At 43.5% G+C, this 25,764-nt stretch overlaps 1 protein-coding gene across 1 annotated transcript in view; it reads right to left on the bottom strand.

Moving 5' to 3' along the window:
* CLGN (calmegin) overlaps window positions 1–25,764 on the bottom strand; it is a 2,483,974-nt gene that overhangs the window by 1,622,834 nt on the left and 835,376 nt on the right. The window contains exon 3 of the mRNA XM_044061624.1: window positions 6,550–6,623. Coding sequence (XP_043917559.1) covers window positions 6,550–6,623 — 74 coding nt within the window. The remainder of the gene's footprint in view (window positions 1–6,549; window positions 6,624–25,764) is intronic.

Below are 25,764 nucleotides of genomic sequence, written 5' to 3'. Positions count from 1 at the left end.
TGAGATCCAAAATGGACCTCCAGTCCCCAGTCTTTTTTGGCACCAAAAGAATCTTGAGTAAAAACCTGATCCGCACTGGTCTGGGGGGACTTGTTGGATGACTTGTTTTTGACACAACATTCTTATTTCTGAAGCTGCCTCTTCCCTTTGACTGGGTGGAACATCGGGAAGGGATTATGGGGGCCTTGGATAAGAGATTAGAGGGATGTAGTAACCTCTGAAAATTATTCTCTGCACCCACTGATCGTTTGTAATAGAGTGCCAGGCAGCTTGGTGCAGAAAGAAACGAGCCCCAACTGCTTCCGGAGGAAAGCAATCGGGCAGCACTTCAGGAGTGCTGATACGGTCGTCCTGAGAAAGAATCCTTGGAGTTCTGATTTCTGGGACCCCCTCTATTATTGGAACCCCCTCTGCCTCTGGGGGAGTCCTCACTATGTGCATCATGGAAAGGGCCTTGAGAATTTTTGTGCCATATCTTTCCACTCCTCTGGTTCCTGGAAAAGGAGCACTGAGGCTTGAAAAAATGTAGGCCAACGGCAGACAAGGTTTTTCCGTCCTGCTCACACCTGGCTAATGTGTCCTTCACTTTAGAACCGAACAGAGCTGACGGTTTGATAGGGGCATTGAAAAAGGAAGACTTGAAGGAGTCCATGAAGTCACAAATGCGCACCCAAGCGTGACGTCTCATAACTACGCCTGAACCCGCAGCTCTAGCCACCCTTTCGATTGCGTGGGACAGTAACCTCATGGACGAGTTGGAAATTGACTCTAGGGTGGCAAGTTGGGAAGCAACTTTATCACGTGCTCCGTCCGAAACTTGACCCGAGAAAGTTCCACAGAGTTCAATGATGAGATCTCTTTGGAGCCTCGTAAAATGTGCCAAAAAGTTCAGAGACCTGACCTCAAAGGTCGCTGAAGCAAAAACTCACTTCCCTAATCTGTCCACCGCCAGGGACTCTCTGTTGGGCGGGTGGACAGCACAACTTTCCTCAGCAAGGTCCTTTTTTGTGGCAGCCACCACCACCATAGCATCTACTGGTAAGCCTCTAGACCAATGGGGCTGATCCTCTGGAGGGGAGAGTACCTTATCTGATCTCTGGGGAATGGCTTCAACTGTATCGGGATTCTTCCATGCCCGCTGCACGATGAGCTTGACTAACTCATCGGCGGGGGTGAGGGTCACCCAAGAAGTAGAGAGCCAAGAGCGGAAGGCCTGCAGGGATACAGATTCCTCAGAGGAAGGGTTGGAGGGCTTCCAGTCACCCCTCTGCTCAAAATTTCCAAGGATGTCTCCAAAGGAGACATCATCAGGGGGTGACTGTTGGGACCCTTCCACTTCATCGTAATCCGTATCTTCAGTAAGGGACTCCTCTGGGGAATCCATGTGTTTCCTCTTACATGTCCGTTTCCGAGGGGGTTCGTCAGTGGGAGCATCCGAAGAAGACTCAGAAAGGGGGATACCCTGTACAGGGGTTTCCTGAGGCTTGTGCTCTCAGTGTCCTGGGGGGTGGCCTTTGATAGTTGCAGCTCAGAGGGAACGGGTGGAAGGTCCAACGTAGGAGGATTGCTTCCCTAAGCAAGTACCCTCTCCATCACCCGGAAGGCAGGCCCACCTGAAGAGGAATGGGGGCCCAGAGACAATTTCAGAATCGGAGTCACACCCCACTCCATGCGGCCTGCTCCCGGGGACAGAGGCTCAAACAAAACCTGAGTGGGAGTCACCCTTGGATCCGAAGACAGAGCCAGTGAAACAACTGGAGCCGTGGCCGGAACCACGGATTCCACCCCCCCCAAGCATGAGATTGAGGAAGGGTTGGTTCCGACAGAACCGACACCCAAAGGGGCCTCAGAGCCTCAGATGAGGTTATTGTCGGCACCGAGGAAAGGAGTCCTCTCGCAGACATCAGGGCTATAGGCCTCAGAACTGAAGGGTCCAAGGAAGGAGAATACATGGGAGTCACAGGGGCAATGGACCCAAAACCCAGAGTGGGATGGGTTCTAGGAAAGTCTGTAATTCCCCTGGCTGTCAGCAGCTGATCAAAGAGGCGCACCACATCCAACTCAGATAAGCTCCTGGTGGACCTTATCGATGCCCCTGAGGAGCAATCAGGCCGGTCCAAAAAGGGGCTAAAGGCTTGTCCGGCAAACGGATCCAAAGATGGGGAGTACTGGTTCCATGATGTAGTAAAAGTCGGCACAGAGGATTCTAGTTTTGAAACAGGCAAAAGGGGGATTATCGGTGCCGAGAACGGGCTCGGAGCCAAAGTAACAGCTGGAGTGGAAGTCAACAACGGCTCCGAAAAGGTTGTTGGAACCAATCTCGGAAAAGAGATGGGGGACGTCGGTGCCGAGGTAATGGCAGGCAAAATGGCCGGAGCCGAAACCACAGTAGGAACCGTAATCGTGTGTGCCAAAAGTGGCGCCGATGAGGCAGTCATGGCAATCTCTGTAGGAACTACTGGAGTCAAGCTCGGAGCCGAGGTGGTCGGAACCAAGGAGGCAATCCTATGCTTTGTGGAAGTCTTATAGGCCTTATGCTTATGAGGCTTGCCTCTATCACCAGCCGGTGACAAGGGGTCAGAAAGACGACGTTTTCTGTCCATAGATGGAGGGGTTGAGACCTCCGATGCAGAAACAGCCTCAGAAAAGTAAGAAGGAAGCAGGCCTTTAAGAATTCGTTTACTCTGTCTTTCATTCAGCATCTGCTGACTGAAACTGGCACAAATGTCACAGGGAGGTTTCACAGATAAGTGTGGATCCCCCAAATAATATACACATTCCTCATGCCGATCGTTATTAGGGAGTTTACCATTACAAGAGGAGCAGTGCTTAAACCCCGTAGTCCCTTTCTTTTCAGACATACCAAAAGAAACAACACAACAACTATCCAGAGAGTAAAGAAAGAGAGGGGGGATACCAACAATTGTATTGAGAATACCACAAGGGTAAAAAGGGTGTTTTATCACAATGGTACAAAACGGGGATACCTGTGGGTAGAGCTGAGTAAGATATCACGAAAAAAAGGAGTCTGACAGGAAAAAACTCACAAAATGCTATAAACTTTGAAAAAACACAATACGTAGCTGGAGAGGTTGGTGAAACACTGCTATATGGCTGTGCAGCAAACGAGATCTGAGGTAACTGAGAGAAGGGCGTTGTAGGTAGCAGCTTAGCTCGAGAGATTTTTGGTGTACGCAAGCTTGGTATAAGGCTCGGTTCTGAGGGCTCAGAAGCGAACCCATCAGTGATGGATAGGAAGAAGATTAACAACTTCAGATTATTCTTTTGCAAACATCAGAATACCGCCTACCATTAAATTCCCATACTGCAAGTCACCAAAAACAAAATCCTAAGGGTCATCATCTTCTACCTTCCCAATGAACATCATTGCTACACATTAAAAGAAATGGTTACCATTTACGTCAGGGTCTGGGGCCATATTTTGGTTGTCTGTTCTTCAGTTTGCATTTGAAAGTTGGCATCCCACAATTCAATTGGCGTGGGTGGGGTTACATAATTATGTGTGCAAATTTTATGCAGATTTGTACCTATTTTTCATGGGCCTTTGTCCAGATTTTTGATGTTTCCAGGTTGAGAGGTATGATTGCACTACAAGACATAACCATAGAAACCTCACTGCAATGCAATACACATTTCTGAATCCCAGGGAACCACTTACATGAAGAAAATAATCAATTTATATGATGTCTGCCAGGGCTTTCCGGTAACTTCTGCTGCCCTGTTTCTTGTACCTATTTTTCATGGGCCTTTTCCAGATTTTTGATGTTTCCAGGTTGAGAGGTATGATTGCATTACAAGACATACCCATAGAAACCTCACTGCAATGCAATACACATTTCTGAATCCCAGGGAACCACTTACATGAAGAAAAGAATCAATTTATATGATGTCTGCCAGGGCTTTCCGGTAACTTCTGCTGCCCTGTTTATTTAATTAAAAAAAAAAAAAAAAAAAAAACTTTCTTTTTTAAGGCTGTTCTTCTTTAAGAACGCCCTTTGCGTTCGGGTTGCACAGACACAGAAGATCTTTTGCATCTGTGCCATGTACAACCGATCATTTACATCTCGCTGAACAGCGTGCGTAATTTGAATTCCTGAAGACATATGGACTGTGGACTGCGACTGGACAAGTGAGTGGTAGGTGTGAGTATGAGTTTAAGTTTTTAAGAGAAGTGTGCGTGTGCAAGAAACAGGTGTGTGTGTGTGTGTGTGTGTGTGTGTGTGTGTGTGTGTGTGTGTATAAGAAGTAGGTAGGTCTGTGTGTGTGAATGAGTGAAATGTCCAGATTTTCTCAGAATGTCAAGATTTTAGTCTCACAACCATGGTCTGTTTCTCATAAAATGCAATCCCTGGCAAATCATTGAGGATTAAGACAGCAAAGAATGGCAGACATTTGAGCTTTAGACTTCATATCCTTCAGAAAGTTCATACTGATGCAAAACTTGTTCTATCAACTTTCTAAGTTTGCAAGAGCAATATTTAAAAGGTGTCCCTATTTTTGGACATTTGTCCCCCCATTATGTGTCTTTGTCCAGATTTCTTGCTCTAAGAGGTTGAGAGGTATATGGGAGGGTTTAAGAGGGAGGTAGCAATGTATGTGTATGTGTATGTAATACCTCCCAAATGTACAGATTTTCACAGAATGTGCAGATTTTGCCTTATATTTTTGGTCTGTTCCTAATAAAAAGTGTCTTTTTTTTAGAAATCACCGGGATGAACTAGGGATTAAAGTTATGAACTAATGGCATGCATTTCAGTTTAGTTTCAGACTTCATATATTTTAGAAAATGCATTCTAACACAAATCCTGTTATTCTAGCAACTTTCTGAGTTTATAAGAGCAATATTAAAAATGTGTCCCTAGTTTTGGGCTTTTGTCCCCCATTATGACAGCCTTTGCCCAGACTTCTTGTGCCAAGAGGTTGAGAGGTATGGTGTGTGTGTGTGTGTGTGTGTGTGTGTGTGTGTGTGTGTGTGTGTGTGCGCGCGTGCAAGAGATAGGTAGCATACCCCTCAAATGCCCAGGTTTTTGTAGAATGTCCAGATTTTTGCCCCAGATTTTTGTTTTTTTCTCATAAAAAGACTGAAGTTGCTAAATAATGACAGATATTTGAGGTTTAGACTTCATATCCTTTAGAAAAATGCATACTAACACAAATCCTGTTATTCTAGCAATTGTCTGAGTTCATGAGATAAATATTTATAATCTGTTCCTATTTATTTTAGACTTTATCCATATTTCTTGCATTAAAAGGATGAGGTGTGTGTGAGAGAGACAGTGAAATGCCCTAGTTAGGGTTAGCAGGTGGCTAGTAATTTGCTTAGTCTCAAGCCCTGTACCTTAGCTACAGGAACCAAGAGCCTGAATCCTCTACCCAAAATATGCAACTGTTTTGCTTAACAAATGGTATCACTGTTGTGGGTTTTAAAGCAGTGTTAGTAGCACAGCAGGTAGCATACTGTTGTTTTGATGCAGAAGACTGTGTGTTCTATTCCCATAGCATGTGGACGGATTGCTGATACTGTGTTGGATTTTAAGAGGGTGTGGTGCTGCAGTCCTGAGTATGTCCTCCTTTGGTTAAGATGCCTAGTAACCATGAACCTGTTTTAATTTGCCATCCATTCCCTGTTGCAATATTTCCAACTTATCATTTTTAATGTAACAGGCAATTTATTCTTCAAGGGCAGCAGGCAGTGAATTTGTAGATGAAATACTTAAAGTGTTTTTTGCTAGCAGCAACCTTTTCATTAGTTACAGTCAGATCTCTTTAATGTGGAATTATTCAGATGACTTTTACATCTGCAGAGACTGTGCATATTGACTGATTAACAACAGAAGTTTGAGTGGCCTTTTGTGGTTGAAATGTTCTCAATTGGGCAGCTTTGGCATTATTGGTTCATATGCTTTGTTTGCTTGTTTACTGGCTATACATTTAAAACACGCTCTAAAAAGTGTTGTATTATACAAGGGATATAATGTAATTATTATATATTATAATTTAATACAATCAGGAAGGTGAATCAAAGAAATTTTGCATGGTCCTAAAATGTGCGCAAATGGTCTATGATTTGAAAACATTCCAAAGGTAAACTTAATCTGCCACTGGCCAAATGCATTTTCTTTGAATGTGGGTTTCAATGCTGCTTCAATTAATGTGAGTTTCAAAGTGAGTCTGTTTTCTTTGTGAGACTGTATTGCTTTATTTAGCACATGTCTATCAGCATTTGTGCTGGAAAATTTGAAATAAAAGTTTTAAATTAAATCCAAATATATGTAATCATTGTAGAAGTAAAGCAGTAAGCAGTATGCACACTGAGAGCTTTGAACAGTGTTTATGGCAACTGGGGAGAAATAGCTAAATAATGGGACATTGGAATGGCTGAGTGGGGGTGGGGGGCTGAGGGGGGTATGACTCAAATGCAACATATGCGTACCACCACCTGTTTACAAAAAAAAACACTGATGTCTGCTGAAGTTACAAATTAATTTGGAGAATGTGAATGAAAAATTCAGACATATACAAGCTTACCCATCCAGTGTTCCTTCATCAAATGTTTCTGCAAAGAAAACTTCACCTTTGGGCACAGGAGTCTTGTACTCAACCTATCAAATAAATGTAAAAAACTGATGAAAACTTAAAATCCAACATGAATATGAAAAGGCAAAAATCAGTTCAAGGAATCGACTGTAATACAGCACAATTAAAACTTTCAGAACCTTGGACATGCTGGCAGTTCTTTTCTGTTTTGTCTCCTAATGGCAAAATAATTATCAGTGAAATTGTATCTCTTTAATCAATTTTGTCTACTATCACATTTTATCTTTTCCAGTGATGAGTGTGACTACCCCTCTTTCTGGACGGGTCTATATCATATCATGGACTGTTGAACATGTTGAAACCTCTAAAGAGTGAAAATGCTATAACTCAAACACCCCCCACTAAATATATATTCCAACTCCGAGATCGCACTACTGTGAGGAAAGGGCAAATATTTTGATCTTCACTGTCCTGTAATCTCAATAAAAGAACTTTGAGTTCCAGCATTAGAGCGTTCGACATTTTCAACATTCGAACATATGATATAGACCCTTCTGAACAACGATATGTAGAATCCACAATCGATGTCACATTAACAGTTAAAATTCACTCACTTCCTTAATAGACGAAATGTGCTCTGCATTTTTATTAGCTCTTCTGCTTTCCTCCATCCATGACTTACATGTCCATGTAGATGATAATCATCTTTAAAAAACTGTATGGATCTTCAGACTGTATGATGTTAAACCCTGTGATCAAAATGATTGAAATACAAAGCATTATCTGCAAGACTATCCCACAAAAGCTAAATGCCTTGCCTCTGATAGGGATAAATTTGTCTTGCATGACTTGTAGAATCATCCTTCTACAAGTCATGCAAGACAAATTAGTCCCTATCATAAATCTGATTTTTACAAGATGAAAGTGTGATTTTGTGACCAACAGCATTTAGTACACTGCCATGGTTACAAAACACTACCGCCTCAATGATAATCAAAAAATATTTTCAGAGCACAGATTCCACAGAATCTGAGACAGCAATCATCTACAAATGTAGCATGCATACCCATCAATTGGACTGGCTATTACAGATCCTTATGGTTGGAAGTTTACGCAAACTTAAAACTGCCTAGCTGTAAGCTCACTGCAGAAAGGAAACTACACAATGAGGAAATATCCAACCAATGTTGCCATTTAGCACATTTCAAAAACGTATAAGAATGTACAAAGGTGGGCATCATCAGGGCATACATCTTCATGTTACAGTTAACCAGGTTGTACAAATAGGGTAAGGCCATTTGCTGGGGAGGTCTGCAATCATTGTGTTATCTCTAGTTAAGTGACTTCCTCTAGACTATGATAAACTGCAAGATAAGACAAAAGGAGTACAATCCTGGATGTATGTATTCTATTTTCTATTATGTTACTGTAGTACACATTTACATCCAGTATACTGGTACAGTGGCTAGAACTTTTACCTCACAGCACTTGGTTCTCGGGTTTGTTCTGGGACAAGTGCCTTCTATGTGGAATCTGCATGTCCTCCATATCTGTTGAGTTTTCTTTCCCAATCCAAAAGGCATACAGAAAAGTATAATGGAGAGCCCCTCAAATGGCTTAAAGGTGTGTGTGTGTGTGTGTGTGTGTGTGTGTGTGTGTGTGTGTGTGTGTGTGTGTGTGTGTGTGTGTGTGTGTCTGTGTGTGTCTTTGTGTAGAGACTGGATGTCTGCTTTGTACCCACTGGTTGCTAGGCAGGCTTTGACTTATCTACAATCCTGAACAGAATAAAACAAGGATCAGAAAATGAATGAATGTTCATACTTAGTCTATCTCTTTCTGTTGCCAGTTTTTGGCAGCAGTAACACTGCCATGCATTCCATTTAACAATGTGTTTTTAGAGTAAGAAAATAATCTACCATTTTCTAAACAATCATGAATTATTTTAAATAATTTGTTTTGGTCTGTTGTAGATCTGACAGTTATGTACTTAATATAACGACAAATTTTCCTGGTCATGGTTTATCCTGCTCTTCACTATGATTGAAGTACCAACTCTCAGTCTGCTCAGCACCAATTTATATTTCCCCAGCTTCAACTCCTCCCCTTTATCCATAACACCACACACCCTTCCTTTGTTCTGCAGATCCAAGCAGGCCACCCTCAAATTAAATATAATCAGAAATCCATGTACACATACATGCCTATACAGAACCACTTTTTGCCAGGCCAAGGGAAGGAGGATGGCAAAGTGTGAACAGGATTAACTAAGACCATGCAGAGTCTGTCACAGGCTGGTTCATCTTCCCCATCATTAAGAAAGAGTCCAGAAGAGACTCTCCTGGGTGCATACCTCTCAACTCTTAAAGCCAAGAAATCTGGACAAAGGTACAAACAATGGAAGGACAAAGGCCCAACAATAGGGACACTTTTCAAATACTGCTCTTACACACTTAAATAGTTGATAGAATAACAGGTTTTGCATTAGCATACATTTTCTGAAGAATATGAAGTTTCCAATCAGTAAAAACAAAATGAAAACTCCAGCAAAGCTAGTACTTCCACTGAGTGACCTCCCAAACCTCTTGTATCAGAGGCACATGGTATATATGCAAATCATCCCTATGAACATCAGGTGTTTCAGCTAAATGGCGATTCTGAATGCCCATGACTTGTATCGTCATTTTAATGAACAATTTCAGGCCAATAAAGCCAAACCCCAATAGCTGTGGATATGCACATTTTAGCCTTATTATGACCTCATCAGCACAGCACCAGCAGAGTGTTTGACTAAGCATTAGAAACACAGGGCTGTTATACCCAACTGATGTCCATTATCATTAGGGTCACTGCAAAAATATCCCAAACAACAAACTAAAACAATGAGTAAGAAGGTCACTGAAAAACTAATCAGTAAAAACAAAATGAAAACTCCAGCAAAGCTAGAACCTCCACTGAGTAACCTCCCAAACCTCTTTTATCAGACGTAGATGGGATATATGCAAATGATCCTTATGCACATCAGGTGTTCAGCTAACTGGCGATTCTGAACGCCCATGACTTGTTTTGTCATTTTAATGGACAATTTCAGAGCAATAAAGCCAAACCCCACTAGCTGTAGCTATGCATATTCCTAACTTGTTATGACCTCATCAGCACAGCACAAGCAGAGTGACTAAGAATTATAAACACAGGGCTGATATACCCAGCTGATGTCCATTATCATTAGGGTCACTGCAAAAATATCCCAAACAAACTAAAACAATGAGTGAGAAGGTCACTGAAAAACCAATCAGTAAAAACAAAATGAAAACTCCAGCAAAGCTAGAACTTCTACTGAGTGACCTCCCAAACGTCTTGTATCAATGGCAGATGGGATATATGCAAATGATCCTTATGAACATCAGGTGTTTCAGCTAAGTGGCGATTCTAAATGCCCATTACTTGTTTCGTCGTTTTAATGGATATGAAGTTTGAAAATCAAAAGTCTGCCATTATTTTCTGACTTCACTCCTCAATGATTTGCCAGTAATTTGCCAGAAAAATACAATTTTATGAGAAACGGACCAAAACTATGAGTCAAAAATCTGAAAATTCTGCAAAAAATCTGTGCAACTGAGAGCTATGCCTGGTGGCATCATTAAAAGATGACTGTAGGTCTAAAGGAAAAACTGGAAAGAGAGACTAAATACATATGTCATCTACACAAACATTATTAAAAAGGCTTGATATGTAGCCATGACCCCTGAAGAACAAGCCCTATGTAGTACTGTTAATTGTGTGCCATGTTTTTTATAAAACTGTTTGGTACATTCTGATGATTACCTGGATAAACTGGTTTGGAATATCTTCTGGCCATTCTGTTAACAACATAAGATGCAAACAAATTGTGACTCTTTTCTAACACCTTTTGTCCTGTTTAGATAAAAAATATAAACTAAACTGTCTGTGTTCATACATATATAGCACAAGTGCTCTACTGACAAAACTAGAAAATTAATAGTCTAGACGAGGATGGCAACTATGGGCATGAAACAAGGTGTGTCTGTGGAGTGCCCTATCTATGTGGAAGACCACCACCGGGATTCATGAAGCTTGCGCCAGGCGCAGGAGTAGTGTCGGTGTTCCAACACCAAATATGGCCACCAAGCAATGCAGTTACAAGCTGTTTTCATGTGCACTACCTGCGTACGCTACGGCGGCATAGCTCTTGGCTCCTGTATGCTAATCACCCCATTTGCAGCAGTGTAGCATGCAAATGAGGGTAGTCAGCGATCCAGGAAGTGGTGCAGGTGTAGTGCAAGCATGCAGCAATGTAAACCATAAAAAAAATGGTTTACATTACTGCAAACATAAAATCGGAGCCATGTCAGCCGGCCGAATACATGTATTATATTGTTAATATATGCCAATGGCTAAATATATAGCCATTGGCATAACAAATGTACAAAATGTAAAAGTAACATTATCTGTTCTCGCGCTATCGCAAAGTTTAAAGTGTAGGGCAGCGGCACGCAAACGGGATCGTAAGAAAAATACAAAAAAAGAAAATAAAACTGCAATGTAACACATAGCATGATTTCCCCATAATAGTCAATGGCAGGTATGTTACACCACACCATGGCGCAAGGGTTGCTAAGGGGATGTGTTAGTGTTATGCACGGTTTCTAGGAATTAGTAGGCAATCTAATGCAAATGAGAGGAGTTATACTGAATCACAGATTCCCCCCTGGTGTAAAGATGCACCTCACGGCGTAGTGTTATAACACCGAGGTGTGACCATGAGATAAAGATGACAACAAGAGAGGGGTGTGTCACCTTTGCTGTAAGCACATTGGAGCAATGCCAATCTGGTTTGCCCGTAGCTAAGCAAAGCTAAAGGAAAGGGGTGTGTTTAACTGGCTTTAGCTTTGGCTAGCTGAAAGCACACAAGGTAACCGAGTATGCATGTGAACGGAGATTAAAACGAGCTTAAACCCGGTAAACGGGTATGCGCAGCACGCACCAGAGCTGGAACAGGAAGGATATATGAAAAAAAAAAAGGAAATGCTGCAGCAGGGAAAACTGGAGTACAAACGAGCAATCAACACCTAGGAACCTACAGTGGGTCACTGACAACAGCTAACAAGGCTGCTAGCAGCTACCCACAGAACAGGAATGGGGAGGGACTGTACTGCAAAGAAAACAGTAAAGTGTCATAGCAGAACAAAGTAGAATTGCATTATATCAGCTACATAACACACTTTGCAACACAAGACTGGGTAGGGAAAGTACAAGACAATAAAGCTGGCAGGTGGATGCATGGCTGACAAAGAGAGGGGATCTAGGTTTAAAAGAGAATTAACAGGCAACAGATGAATCAAGCCAGGCAAGCATAACTCCACACTACAGCCCTCACACTTGCAGTAATCAATGTAAAACCCATAAGATACCTTGCAGCTGGAACTGCTCACACACAGCCGATTACATCAGCAGCATCTATAGCACAATAGTATAAAGTATGAAAGCACCTCACACACACTTGTGTTTTCCCATACACACTGCACCACTGATGTATACAAACAGGGAAGTTTTAATATGTACATGTTAGGGGCTGCCGTTGCTTTGATCCGCCAGCATGTGATGGAGACTAAAGGTGGTGAGGAGGATGATGCTGACAACCACAGCAGGCACCAGAGTAGGAGAAGAGTATTCAGACCCAGGGTAACCTACCAAGGGCTACATGATCTGGAGATAGTAGAGCATTACAGGGTGGACAGGGACACCCTACAGCAACTTGTGGAGCTGTGCCGGCCACACCTCAGTGGCAGAACAGAGGGGAACCCATCCCAGTGGATACCAAGGTATGTGTAAGCCTGAGAATACTAGCCACAGGAACCTTTCAAAGGCCAAATGGGGATATCATGGGGATCTTACAGGCATCAGCATCCAGAGTACTCCACCAGTTCCTGGATGCCATGTCACCACATGCCAGTGGGCACATATACTTCCCCCAAATGCAGGGGGAGTTGGCCAGCAATATGCGTCTCTTCCACCATGTGGCAGAATACCCGGAGGTACTGGGTGCAATAGACTGCATGCACATACACATCAAGTCACCACCCGGTGAGCAGGGTAAGCACTACATAAACCGCAAGGGATACCCCTCCATCAGCTGCCAGGTCGTGTGCAGTGCCCAGGACATTATCATGGATGTGTGTGCTGGCAGCCCTGGAAGCTATCACGACTCCCACATCTGGCATGCCTCACAGCTGTATCAGGAATTTGCCAGGGGGGATATCCCATATGGCCATCTGGTGGGGGATGCTGGCAATGCACTGGAACTGTGGATGATGACACTCATCAGAAATGCACACACATCCATGCAAGCACACCATAATAAGGCACATGCACAAACCAGAATCATCACAGAGCGTGTATTTGGGATGCTCAAATCATGGTTCCGTTGCTTGGACATATCTGATGAAGCCTTGCAGTACTCTCCAGCCACATGTGCCCACATCTTCATAGTATGTGCCATGCTACACAATATGATCCTGAAGAAACAGCTGCAGTAGGGACAGAATGGTGAAGGCCTCACAGCCCACCACCATTGCCAAGGGCCCCACAGGCACAGAGGGACTCTGACCACGAGCCCCTTGAGCCAGCCCCTGTAGGCAGACGGAGGCGTGCCCAGTATGCCCATGTTTTGGCAAAGAGGTAACGTATAGCACACACACTGACAGTGTAGGCACCTAGGGACTGAAACCTTTCTCCACCTGCCCACACAGTAAAAATGGATGGCACACACACAAGACTACCTGTAAATTGTCATGTACAGGCAGTCTACTGTGTGCATCAAACACAGTCAGCCCGCAACTAGTGCACACACAACAGCTATTGGCACAAGGTAAGTCAACACCTGAACAGTAAATTAAGCTATCAGCATGTACTGCTACTGTATGTATAGGTTCATAGGTAGGTACCAAGCTAACTGCCCGAGGGCTTTCATACGCCTAGCCAGAATGTGTTAGCTTTTGCCACCCCATTTATTAATTAACTGTCCCTCTGTCGAGCAGAGCCAATGGTGGGATCCCTGGGGTGTATCTACCGTTCCCCATCCACTCTTCAAGATTTCTCTTGAAGAGTGTCAGTGAGGGGCCATGCCTAATGTAGTTAGGAATTTTATTTTATACTCTCCCCTTTCATTTCTTATGTTATTATTACAAGAGTACGTGAAGCTCAGTGGGTTTGTGTGCCACTGCCCTTTGCTTAGCCTAGCTTACACATAGAAATCATCTAAATCAGGCATGGGCAAACTACGGCCCGGGGGCCACATGCGGCCCGTTAAACGTTTTGATTCGGCCCGCCAAACTTGAAAAAATCTAATAAATTAACCTTGTTAATGTTTTATTTCCCCTGCAATTCTGATGTTTCCTCACTAGATGGCGCACTCTAGATATATTGGCTTTGTTGAGGTGAAGCGTAGGCCTATTACTCCACGTTTTCACTTTACCCTTTGACCCACCGCCCCTCTATGAAGATGAGTGGACCCAAGAAAAGGAAAGTGGACAGAGAATGTCGAGTGTTCAATAAGGAGTGGGCAACTAAATATTTTTTTCACTGAACACCGATCATCTGCTGTTTGCCTGATATGCCAAGAAACTGTGGCGGTTTTTAAAGAGTATAATATTAGCCGTCACTTTGCCACAAAGCACGCTAATTATGCTAGCAAGCTCTCAACAAAAGAATGGGAAGCTGCTGCTGAGAAGGTGGCAGCTAATTTGAAGGCTCAGCAAAGTTTTTTCACCGTCAAACTGCCATTCAAGAGTCAAGTACCAAGGCCAGTTTTATGCTTTCATTCAAAATAGCAAAGGCCAGCAAACCACTGTCTGAGGGCGAGTTTTTAAAAGAATGTATGGTAGAGACAGCAGGTATTTTGTGCCCGGAGACCAAAGACAAATTTGAGAAAATCAGTTTATCACGGCGGACAGTGACTCGCCGTGTGGAACTAATAGATGAAGATATCACCAGCAGATTAAACAAAAAGGCAAAGTCATTCACTTTTTATTCTTTAGCACTGGATGAAAGCAACGATGTCAAAGACACTGCTCAGCTCCTCATTTTTATCCAAGGAATCAACGAAACTTTTGAAATAACGGAGGAGTTTTTGACAATGGAGTCTCTGAAAGGACAAACACGGGGAGAGGACTTGTTTGAACGGGTGTCTGCTGCCATCGAAAACACGAAGCTTCCCTGGAGTAAGCTTATTAACGTCACCACAGATGGATCTCCGAATTTAATGGGAAAAAACGTTGGCCTGCTGAGGAGAATCCAGAATAAAGTGAAAGATGAAAACCCTGACCAGGATGTCATTTTCCTCCACTGCATCATCCACCAGGAATCTCTATGTAAATCGGTGTTACAGCTGAATCATGTTGTGAATCCTGTGGTGAAACTCGTCAACTTCATACGCACACGGGGACTTCAGCACCGTCAGTTCATTGCGTTCCTGGAGGAAACTGGTGCGTATTACCAGGACCTGCTTTATCACTCCCATGTCCGCTGGTTGAGTTTGGGCAAAGTGTTTCAATGAGTGTGGGAGCTCAAAGAGGAGATTGGCGTGTTTTTGGAGTGGCAGGGGAAGACTGATGAATTTCCTGAGCTGAGCAACAAGAGCTGGATGTGTGACTTTGCGTTTGCTATGGACGTATTTTCACACTTGAATGAGCTCAACGTGAAACTGCAGGGGAAGGAGCAGTTTGTGCATGACATGTACACAAACGTGAAAGCCTTCAAATCCAAGCTGGCTTTATTCTCCAGGCAGATTTTGAACAAGTCATTCACTCATTTTCCTAGACTAGCCACGCTGAAAGAGGCCGGAGCAAAAGTAAAGAAATACAGTGAGTCACTGGATGCACTGCACGGAGAATTCTGCCGTCGGTTTTTGGATTTCGACAAAATTGACAAGTCACTTCAATTGGTGGTCTTTCCTCTGTCACAAGACCCCGAAACAGCTCCAGAGGAGCTTCAGCTCGAACTGATCGACCTTCAGTCTGACCCTGCCTTAAAAGAGAAGTTCAGCTCTCTGAAACTAAATGACTTCTATGCTTCACTCAATGATGCCGCGTTTCCAAATCTAAGGGGAAAAGCGCAGATGATGTTGGCTTTGTTCGGCTCTACCTTCGTGTGTGAACAGACCTTCAGCGTCATGAACATCAACAAAGCCAGCCACAGATCCAAGTTAACAGACCTACACCTCAGATCCATCCTGAGAATCGCCACAACAAAACTAACTCCAGACTTTGATGCACTGGCTAAAAAAGGAGACCAACAACACTGCTCCCATTAAAATGTGTGTGTCTCCGTGATACGCACGTTGTTAAAATAAACAGTGCACGCAGATCAAATATAACGCTTCACAGACTGACTTGCTGCAACTGTTTCGTCCTTGCACTGGTCGTTGTTGACTTTTGGCACCGGGGAAACAAATTGAATAAAAGGAACAGGACAAGTACATCTGCAACTCCTACCGTTTTTGAAAAAAAAGACAGTCAGGAGGAGAGTGATGGTGATATCCTAAAGGATAACAGAACTTTCAGTGCTTTAAAATAAAATGGTCATTTATTTGATTTTCAGTGTTTAAAGACTGATTTCGAAGTCAGAGATTTTATTGTAATGCTTTTCTTCATTTTCATTGGAAATTAAAGCACATGTTTTCTCCATATCCCAAGATGTGTATTTTTCCCCCAATGAGGTGATGTTTTCAAAGCATGCCATCTATCTGCTCCTGTTCCGGCCCCTTTGTCAAATGTTAGAACTCAATGTGGCCCACGAATCAAAAAGTTTGCCCACCCCTGATCTAAATAGAAAAACAGGCAGAAGCAACGTTAATGTCAATAGTGTAATGGTTAGAGCATTTGCATAGTATCTATGCATTTGCGGTTCAAATCCCAATAAAGTCAAAGATGTTTTTGATGTTAAAAAGTATACCTTAACCACAGTTTGCATATTTAGGTAGTAATCTTCAGTTTAATAAACATTTGAAACACCCAAATAAACCCATGTGTGCCCGAGAGTAAAGTCAACAGAGAAGCACATAGTGAGATGTTACTACGCTTAAGTATATATATCCTGAGTAGTTTGCGAATGTGACTATGTTTGCACGCACAGGTTATACGCTTTTAAATTTCGTTTAACCATGTTCAACTGCCACCTTAATGTCGCACAGCCACTTTTAAACATGCTTACAACTGCTTAAAGAGCCGTATTCTGGCCTATAAAAGTTAAACCATCGCAGGTCTTGAAACCTGGACCACGCACACCATAGTCACTGGACTCACCACTAAGCCATCTGAGCTGTACAGATGTTTCATGTATACTTTTCCTTTTACTACAGGCATTCCACAGTACTGACAACAAATGGGACAGTCACTTTGTGTACATATGTACAGTACATTGTATTGTACTGTAGTTTGTGAATCAACATATACAAGTCTACATATGTATAACTGTTAAAAACTAATACTAAATATATATATATATATATATATATATATGCATGTCAGTGATGTGTGCACACAGATATGAATATGTGAATATATGAATATATATAACTATATATATATATATATATATATATATATATATATACATACATACACACACACATCTACAGCCATATATATAAACATTTATGAACACACTTCGTGACACAGAAGCAATCCAAAGGAATTGAAGTGTACACAAAACACATGCAGCTCTGGTATTATAACAATTAATATTAACTTAATTCACCATAGAACAGACGGTTGTTGTGTATGTGGAGTTTGGGGTGGGGGAGGAATGATGGGTAATGTAATTATGCATCAAGGAGAGCCTGGGTTAGATGTTCAATAAGTGAACTGGATGTGTATACATGGAGTATGGAGACAATAAAAAAGGACACAAATCCAGTACCATGCGCATCACTAATACACCCTATTAGGTCACATAGCAACACATAATTCCACAAACATACGAATATTAACATGTATTATACATATAAAAACACCAAAAAGTTACAAACCAGGTACGGAACAAAAGGACCACAGAAACCTTGCTCCAGCAGGCGAACCAAAACAGTAATAAAACTGCTGCAAAAGGCCAAGGAGTAGTTTTTCTTAACGCAAGTTTATTAAATAACGTTTTCGCCTTGCTTACTAGCTTGGCTTCTTCAGAGAATGTTTAAAAACAATACAATATGCAACTTTATACTCCGTGGAAGGAAGTGATGTCAGTGGGATGCCGTAAAAAACTGTATCTACATTCTACCATAAACCAGCAATATATTAAACATAAGGGAAAAATGTACTGAAACAACATAAAATGTAAGAACAAGTATAATGATAAAATACTATATAAATTAAAACCATAAAACTATGTGCATAATAATAAAATTTTGAATGCAAATATTATAAATGCATCTCAGTAGAATGTCCGAAAAATAAATGAAAAACTTCATTAGTATAGGACCATCTAATTGTGAAACCATAAAAAGCTAATATTAAACAGGAAGGACAAGTGGTCCAAATATAACTTTTAGTTATGTACTTACCATAACTTCAGATGTATGGGATCCATCTCGCCTACATTCATGACAGATGGGTTCGGAGCCGATCCATCGGCTTCCGACTCGTCAACTTATACACTAGCACGAAGTCTCTCATTGGCTGGGCTACTCCCTATCCCAGGATGCACTACACCTGCTTCCCCAGATCTTGTTTGTTCGCTTTCATACACCCATGTAAACACAGAAAACACTATTAGTCACTATAACCAACTAAAGTTCTTCAAGAAAGAACGCCAAGAAAAAAGTGACTACAGCTCCTCTAAATCCAAAAGGAAGGGGGAAGGAGGGTGGGTACTTATGAATGTAGGCGAGATGGATCCCATACATCTGAAGTTATGGTAAGTACATAACTAAAAGATGTAATGGGATCCTATCTCGCCTACATTCATGACAGATGGGACAGCGTCCCTAGCACCTACATCCCGGGTGGCTCATTGGAACACACTCCTGAGAACTGTGGAACCAAAGGAAGCTCTGCCTCGAGAAACCACATCCAATTTGTAATGAGAAATAAAAGTGTGCGGAGAAGTCCAGGTTGCCGCAGCACAAATATCATCTATTGATAACTTGGAGTGAAAGGCTATGGAAGTAGCCATTGCCCTGGTAGAATGAGCCTTGACTGGAAAGGGAAGGTCTTTATTAGCCTGTGAATAAATAAAAATGATACAATCTTTAATCCATTTAGATATGGAGGCTTTTGTTACTGGTTGACCCAATTTGTTCGCTGCAAAAGAAACAAACAACTGATTTGATTTCCGCGTTTGAGCGGTTCTATTCAAATAAAAACGTAGTTGTCTATGTACGTCCAATTGATGCAAAGTATATTCTGCGTTATTGGAGAATTCTGGGAAAAAAACGGAGTTCTATAGTTTGTTGCATACAGAAAGAGGAGGCCACCTTTGGTATAAATGCAGGGTTTAATTTCAATGAAACTCTATGCTTGTGAAAAATCAAATAGAGAGGATCAGAACAAAGAGCTTGAAGTTCTGAAACTCGCCTAGCAGATGTTATGGCTACTAAAAAGGCCGTTTTCCAAGACAGAAATTTTAAATCACAAGTAGCAGCTGGTTCGAAAGGACGGGCAGTTAGGGCAGCAAGAACCATATTCAAATCCCAAGGGGGAACAGGCTGAGATAAAGGAGGCCTAAGGAGCCAAGCCCCTTTAAAGAAAGCCTTACAAAGTTTGTGAGACATCAATGAAGGTTCAAAAGAAGCATGAAAATTAGAGATCGCTGCTAATTGAACCTTAATGGTAGAAACTGAAGAGCCCGACTGAAAAAGGGAGGCCAGAAAATTCAGACCCTCCGATACTGGTGCAGTGAGAGGGTCTATACCCCGTTCATGAGCCCAGAAGGCAAACCTTTTCCATTTACTGGAATAAAGTTTGATGGTGGAAGGTTTATGAGAAGAAGACAGTATGTGGACCACGTCCGGCGAAAGAGCATTGTCTCGGACTAAGGATGGAAGTGGAGTAACCATGCTGCCAACTTCAAGGACCTGAGAGACGGATGACGCCGTCCTGACTGGTGAGTCAACAGGTCTGGCACTGGATCCAGAAACCATGGACCTTCTATCGCATGCCTCTGTAGGAAGGGAAACCAAACTTGACGAGGCCAGTGCGGGGCAATCAAAATCATCTCGCTCTCCAAGTAAATAGCCTTCTGTATCACCCTCGGTAGGAGGGGGAACGGAGGGAAGGCGTAGAGAAGACCGGGGGGCCAAATGTGAGTCAGAGCGTCCCTGGGAATCTGTCCCTGAGAAGGAAACAGTGTGAAGAACTCTCTGCATTTCGCATTGTGAGGGCTGGCAAACAGGTCGCAGCAAGGAAGACCCCATCTGTCGAAGATTTCCGCAGCTATACTCTGTTTGAGGGACCACTCGTGGGGCAAAAGAATGGTCCTGCTTAATCTGTCCGCAATCACATTGGACTTCCCCGGTATGTGCGTTGCCATTAGAAAGCGGTTGGTAGCTACCGCCCAGTGCCAAAGTCTCATGGCTTCTCTGCATAGTGGGTAAGACCTGGTTCCACCTTGCTTGTTTATGCACCACACCACCGACATGTTGTCGGATAGGATAGTAATCGGGCCCTGTGGGAGAGCGTGATGGAGAGCTTGGAGTACCAATAGTACCGCTCTCATCTCCAGGACATTGATATGCAAATGCGTTTCCTGGATCTGCCATGTGCCTTGGACCGACCTGTCCAGGTAATAACCCCCCCACCCTACCTGGGAGGCGTCCGTAGTCACAGTGGCAACGGGACGTTGAGGTATAAAGGGTCGCCCCTGGTCGAGATTTGATTGGAGGAGCCACCAATGCAGATCTCGACGGCAACTTTCCGTGATTATGATTAAGTGGTTCAAGGGAAGTTCCTGATAAGACCATTGAACCGACAGTAGCCATTGTAAAATTCGCATGTGAAGTCTGGCCAAGGGAACTAAAAGTATGGTCGACGCCATCGAGCCCAACAGTTGTAGGATCCGATGGGCCGGGGCTCTTTGTAGGGGGAGACAGGATTTTACTTGATCTTGTAAGACCTGAATTCTTGCTGCCGGTAAATAGGCGCGCATTCTTTTTGTGTCTAAGTCTGCGCCTATGAAAGTAATACGCTGAGATGGCTGTAGTACAGATTTTTGCAAATTGAACGTGATCCCCAAGAAACGGCCCAAGGTGAACGTGACTCTGAGCGCTTGAAGTAGTAGATGCTCGGAGGTGGCAGTAAGGAGCCAGTCGTCTAGATAAGGAAACACCTGGAATCCCAGACTTCTCAGGTGAGCAGTTACCACTGCCAGACATTTGGTGAACACCCTGGGGGCTGTGGTGAGACCAAAGGGCAGTGCTCGAATTGAAAATGACTGGCTCCGAGGGAAGCGTAAATGTCTCCTGGACTCTTGAGCTATGGGAATGTGATAGTAAGCGTCCTGGAGATCTATGGAGCACATCCATGCATTTTTTTCCAGCAAAGGAAGAATAGATTGAAGAGTGACCATTCGAATTTGGACTTCTTTACGAAACGATTCAATGAACTGAGGTCCAAAATGGGCCTGAAGTCCCCTGTCTTTTGGTACCAAAATAACTTTGAGTAAGTTCCTGATCCGATCTGGACGATGGTGACAGGCTGGATGGCTCTTTTTTCTAGCAGCTTTGAAACCTCTAATGCTGCCTGATCCCACTGACTGGGTGGTACGTCCGGGATTTCCCTTAAAGAAAGGGGGGGTTTGTTGAAGGGTATGATATATCCTCCGGTAATGATGCGAAGCACCCACCGATCGCTTGTTATGGATTCCCAAGCTTGTGGGTGCGCCGCAAAGCGACCCCTGACTGGCTCCGGAGTTGCACAGTCGAGCAACAACTCAGGAACGCTGGTTGTATGAAGAACCACGAAAGGAATCGCGGTCTCCAGAGTTACGGGGGCCTCTGCCACCTCTGGGGCGGCGTCTTCCAAAATCCCCCCCCCCTGCCTCTGGAGGGGGAATCACTGGGTGGAGTAGAGAAAGACTTTTGGGATTTTTTAAACCACATTTTCCCTCCTCTCCCAGCCTTGGGATAAGGCCTGGAAGGAGCGGAAAAACGGGCCCCAACGGCAGTCAAAGTCTTGCCCTCCTGCTCGCACCGAGTTAGTGTGTCCTTCACCTTGGGTCCAAACAAAGATGACCCATCAAAGGGGGCGTCGGCGAAGGAAGACTTGAAGGCCTCCGTGAACGAACACAAGCGTAACCAGGCTTGCCTCCTGAGGGCAACGCCTGTTCCCGCTGCTCTACTCGCCCCTTCGGCCGCATACGAAATGAGCCTCATGGACGAGTTAACGATAGAAAAAAGGGTAGTCATCTGTGCGCCAACAGTCGGGGCCAGCGCCTCAGGTAGATTACCAACCAGAGAGTCATTTAGCTCTTTGAGAAGATCTCTTTGGAGCCTCGTAAAATGACACAAGTAGTTCAGCGACCGTAAGGTAAAGGCCGCTGAGGACAGGGTACGCTTCCCGTACCTATCCATACTCCTAGAGTCCTTATTAGGAGGATGAATAGACGTCGAAGCCTCTGCCACGTCCTGCTGTGTGGCAGAAGCCACCACCAAAGCATCTACAGGCACACCCTTTGTGAGAAACTCCTTCTGGGGCTGACAAAATTTATTGGGCCTCGCAGGCACAGGTTCCACAGAATCAGGGTGTTCCCACACCCTTCGAGAAACCAAATCAAGGAGTTCATCGAAGGGTGGAGACACCCAGGAGGCGGAAGGCTGGGCCCCAAAGGCCTTGAGGAAGACTGACTCCTCAGCTGAAGGGGTTTTGGCTTGCCAGTCACCTCTCTGTCTCAGAATCTCCAAGATATCTGAGAAGGAGATATCATCCGAAGATGATTTGGGGGACCCTTCTGCGTCATCGAGGTCAGTATCCGATGTAATAGACTCATCTTGGGAGTCTACGTGTTTCCTCTTACACAATTTCTTCTGTGGGGGTTCGTCCGAAGTAGTTTCGGACGGACCACCAGGAAGAAGGGAACCTCCGATGGGGGTATCCTCAGGCCCTGGGGCCCCGCTGCCGGGGGGCTGTGACACAACAGAGGCACCAGTCTCCAAATCTTGGGACGGTGAGGTAGAAACTTGTTGAACCGGCAAAGGCATGGCCAGCGTGCTCCTCATGGCCTCAAAGGCCGGACCTCCAGAATCCAAAGAGGTCACTGGTCTAGAGGCCACGATGGCACTGGGAATTCCAGCAGCCGATGCTCCGAGAGGAAGACTAGGCACCGAAGCACCCAATCCCAAAGTATTCCCCTCGGGCCCGGCTGAAGAGGTCGCAGTACCAAACCCTGAACCGGAGAACAGGGTAGGAAGCACAGTCGGAGTCGGGAGGCCTGTAAGGGGTCTCTGCTCCGACCGTATGGCTCCACATTGCTCCACCACCACCGGCTCCAACGGCTCTGAAGAGGTTGGAGGAGGAATCACATGTGTTGGAGGGGGGATCGGCTCCGAAGCAAACTGTGCTGGAGCCGAGACCATTTTAGTAAACACTGGAGACTGGAATAGCCTCTGTAAAACCCTATCCAGGTCCGAATCTGACAGTCTCGAGGATTTAGAGGAGGTAGACACTCGAGAAGACTTTCTTCTCGGCTCCGAGAGAGAAGGGGACCGGCTCCGATACGGCTCCAAAACTATCGGCGCCGACTCCACCACATCATGGACCACCATCGGCACCGAAGGAGCCTTCTTCGGAGCCGAGGGGGAAGAGTCTGAGCTGCACACTTCCACCGGCTCCGAAGCCATTGGAACCGATGGAGGTGATTCACCTCTCGATACTCCAACTTGCGGCTCCGAAGGCAATGGAGCCGAAGTAGGAGGTATCGAGGCAGACCCTTCGACCCTCGGCCCCGAAGTCAGTGGAGCCGAGGAAGAAGAGGTCAATTTTGTCTTTTTAGAAGTCGGCTCCGACGGACTTGTCGGTGCCGACGATCTTTTCTTTTTGGAAGCAACAGGAGGATTTAAAGCTTCCTCAAAAGAAGGTTTGATAAGCCCTTTCAATATGAGCTTGTTCTTACGTTCTTGAAGAACTCTAGCAGAAAAAGCATGACATACGCTACAAGTCTCTTGTAGATGTTTCGGCCCCAAACAATAGACACAGATTGAATGACTGTCTGTTATGGACATTTTATAACTGCACCGAGTGCATTTTTTAAAACCTGACTTTTGTTCTTTAGACATAGTACAGGCCCTACAACAAGTATGACTTTACCACAAAAAGTAAGCACTATAACAAAAAAGCGCCAACTGAAAGCATGAGACACACTGGCGCGAGCACTTAGGAAAAATTTACCTCACAAACAAACAGACAAAACGAGTCCAACGGCCCAAAGCCCTCTAATTTAAACGGGCTTGGCCCAAAAAACAATTAACCACAAAGGGAAATTAAAATTAAATAGTACACAAGGGTAGGGCAAAGGCCCTCTAACTTAAACGGGCCTTGCCCGACTGAAAAAAATAAAGTACCAGAAGACACTCAAGCACTCAAAAGTCACAAATAGTATAAAGGATAGCTGTTAAAACAGCTGTTTGGTTAATATCTGACAAAAACCCCAAGGTCAAGGACCAATAAAGGTAAAAAGAACAACTTAGCTCCAGCCAAGTCGAGACCACGTCCAGCTTGTAAAGCGGCAAACGAGATCTGGGGAAGCAGGTGTAGTGCATCCTGGGATAGGGAGTAGCCCAGCCAATGAGAGACTTCGTGCTAGTGTATAAGTTGCCGAGTCGGAGCCGATGGATCGGCTCCGAACCCATCTGTCATGAATGTAGGCGAGATAGGATCCCATTACATCCTAAATTTAAACTATTCAACGTAAGTAACTTCTCAATTTCAAGACTGGCAAAATATTACAATTTTCATTTAATCCTGGAAAGTGAAAAGCATCTGTCCTGAATTGCCACTCTAACTCCAAGATTTCCAATAGTAATGTAATGGGACCCCCTCTAATAGATTATTTAGTTTGGTCAATTGCCATAAACGAAAAGCTATGCCCTTGGTGGTCAATTATATGTTTGGCTAGGGCATTATTTTCGTTACGGTTATTAATGGCATAAATATGTTCATACATGCGATTGCGTAATCTACGGTCCGTCTTACCTATATAGAAAGACGGACAGCAATCGCATAGGGCCACATACACTACAGATTTACTTTCACAGTTAAGGGGCATCCTTATTGTGTACTTCTTGCCCCTCACTGTGAATGTCTGACCAGACCTGGTTTTGTAACATCTGTTACAAAAACCACATGGATACATACCCAACTTCTTATTAAAGAATTTACCAGCTAAATCTCTTTGTAATAACTCTTTTAAGTTCCTATTTCTTTTAAAAACAAATTTAGGAAAATGACCAAATTTCTTAATTAAATTAGGATTACCTAAAATGAAATCCCAATTCTTCTGGATAATAGTGACTATTTCACTAGAATCAAAACTGTATGTGGTCACATAACTAAGAGTTGGATCAAAAGTAGTTCTTTCCTCAATACTTGAATGGTCAATGACAAAACCGTCTTCATTAATAGATGTTAATGAGACATTAGATTGTAAGTCAGTGTTTAAAGTTACATTAGATAGAATTGCCTTGAAAAAAACGTTGACCCTTTTTGATTTTACCTCAAAAAAGATTTCATTAATAAATTTTGCTGGATATTTTCTTTTCAAAAACATATCAGTTAATAGATCACATTCTTCATAAAAATATTCCAAGGGGCAGCAATAGAATTAAAGGTTTGAACGCCAATAACAACAAAGGCAACAACAATTCTTATAACAACAACAGTTTTTTAGGCCAGCGCAACTCACGAAAAAGGTCCAACAGGAAACAGAACTGGAATTGACTTCTAATATCGGATTAATTGACAACAGAGAGACAACAACTAGATTCCATGATGACCTTAATTGTACTAACATTCTTTTACCCCAACAAGGCCCAAAAATCCTTTTGAACCAGGATGGTGACTTTAAAATCTACAATTTTACCGACCTCCATTTACCCGAAGAACTTATAGAAATGTTAGCGTATGGGTACACTTTTGTACCTAGTAGATTTGGAGATGTATCAAAAGAACTGATAAATCTCAAATGCTTTGTTAGAAAGCTTAATTT

This window comes from Protopterus annectens, chromosome 2.part0 (assembly GCF_019279795.1).
Source record: "Protopterus annectens isolate FY-2018-M chromosome 2.part0, PAN1.0, whole genome shotgun sequence".
NCBI lineage: Eukaryota > Metazoa > Chordata > Ceratodontiformes > Protopteridae > Protopterus > Protopterus annectens.
This window is presented reverse-complemented; position numbering and strand designations above follow the sequence as displayed.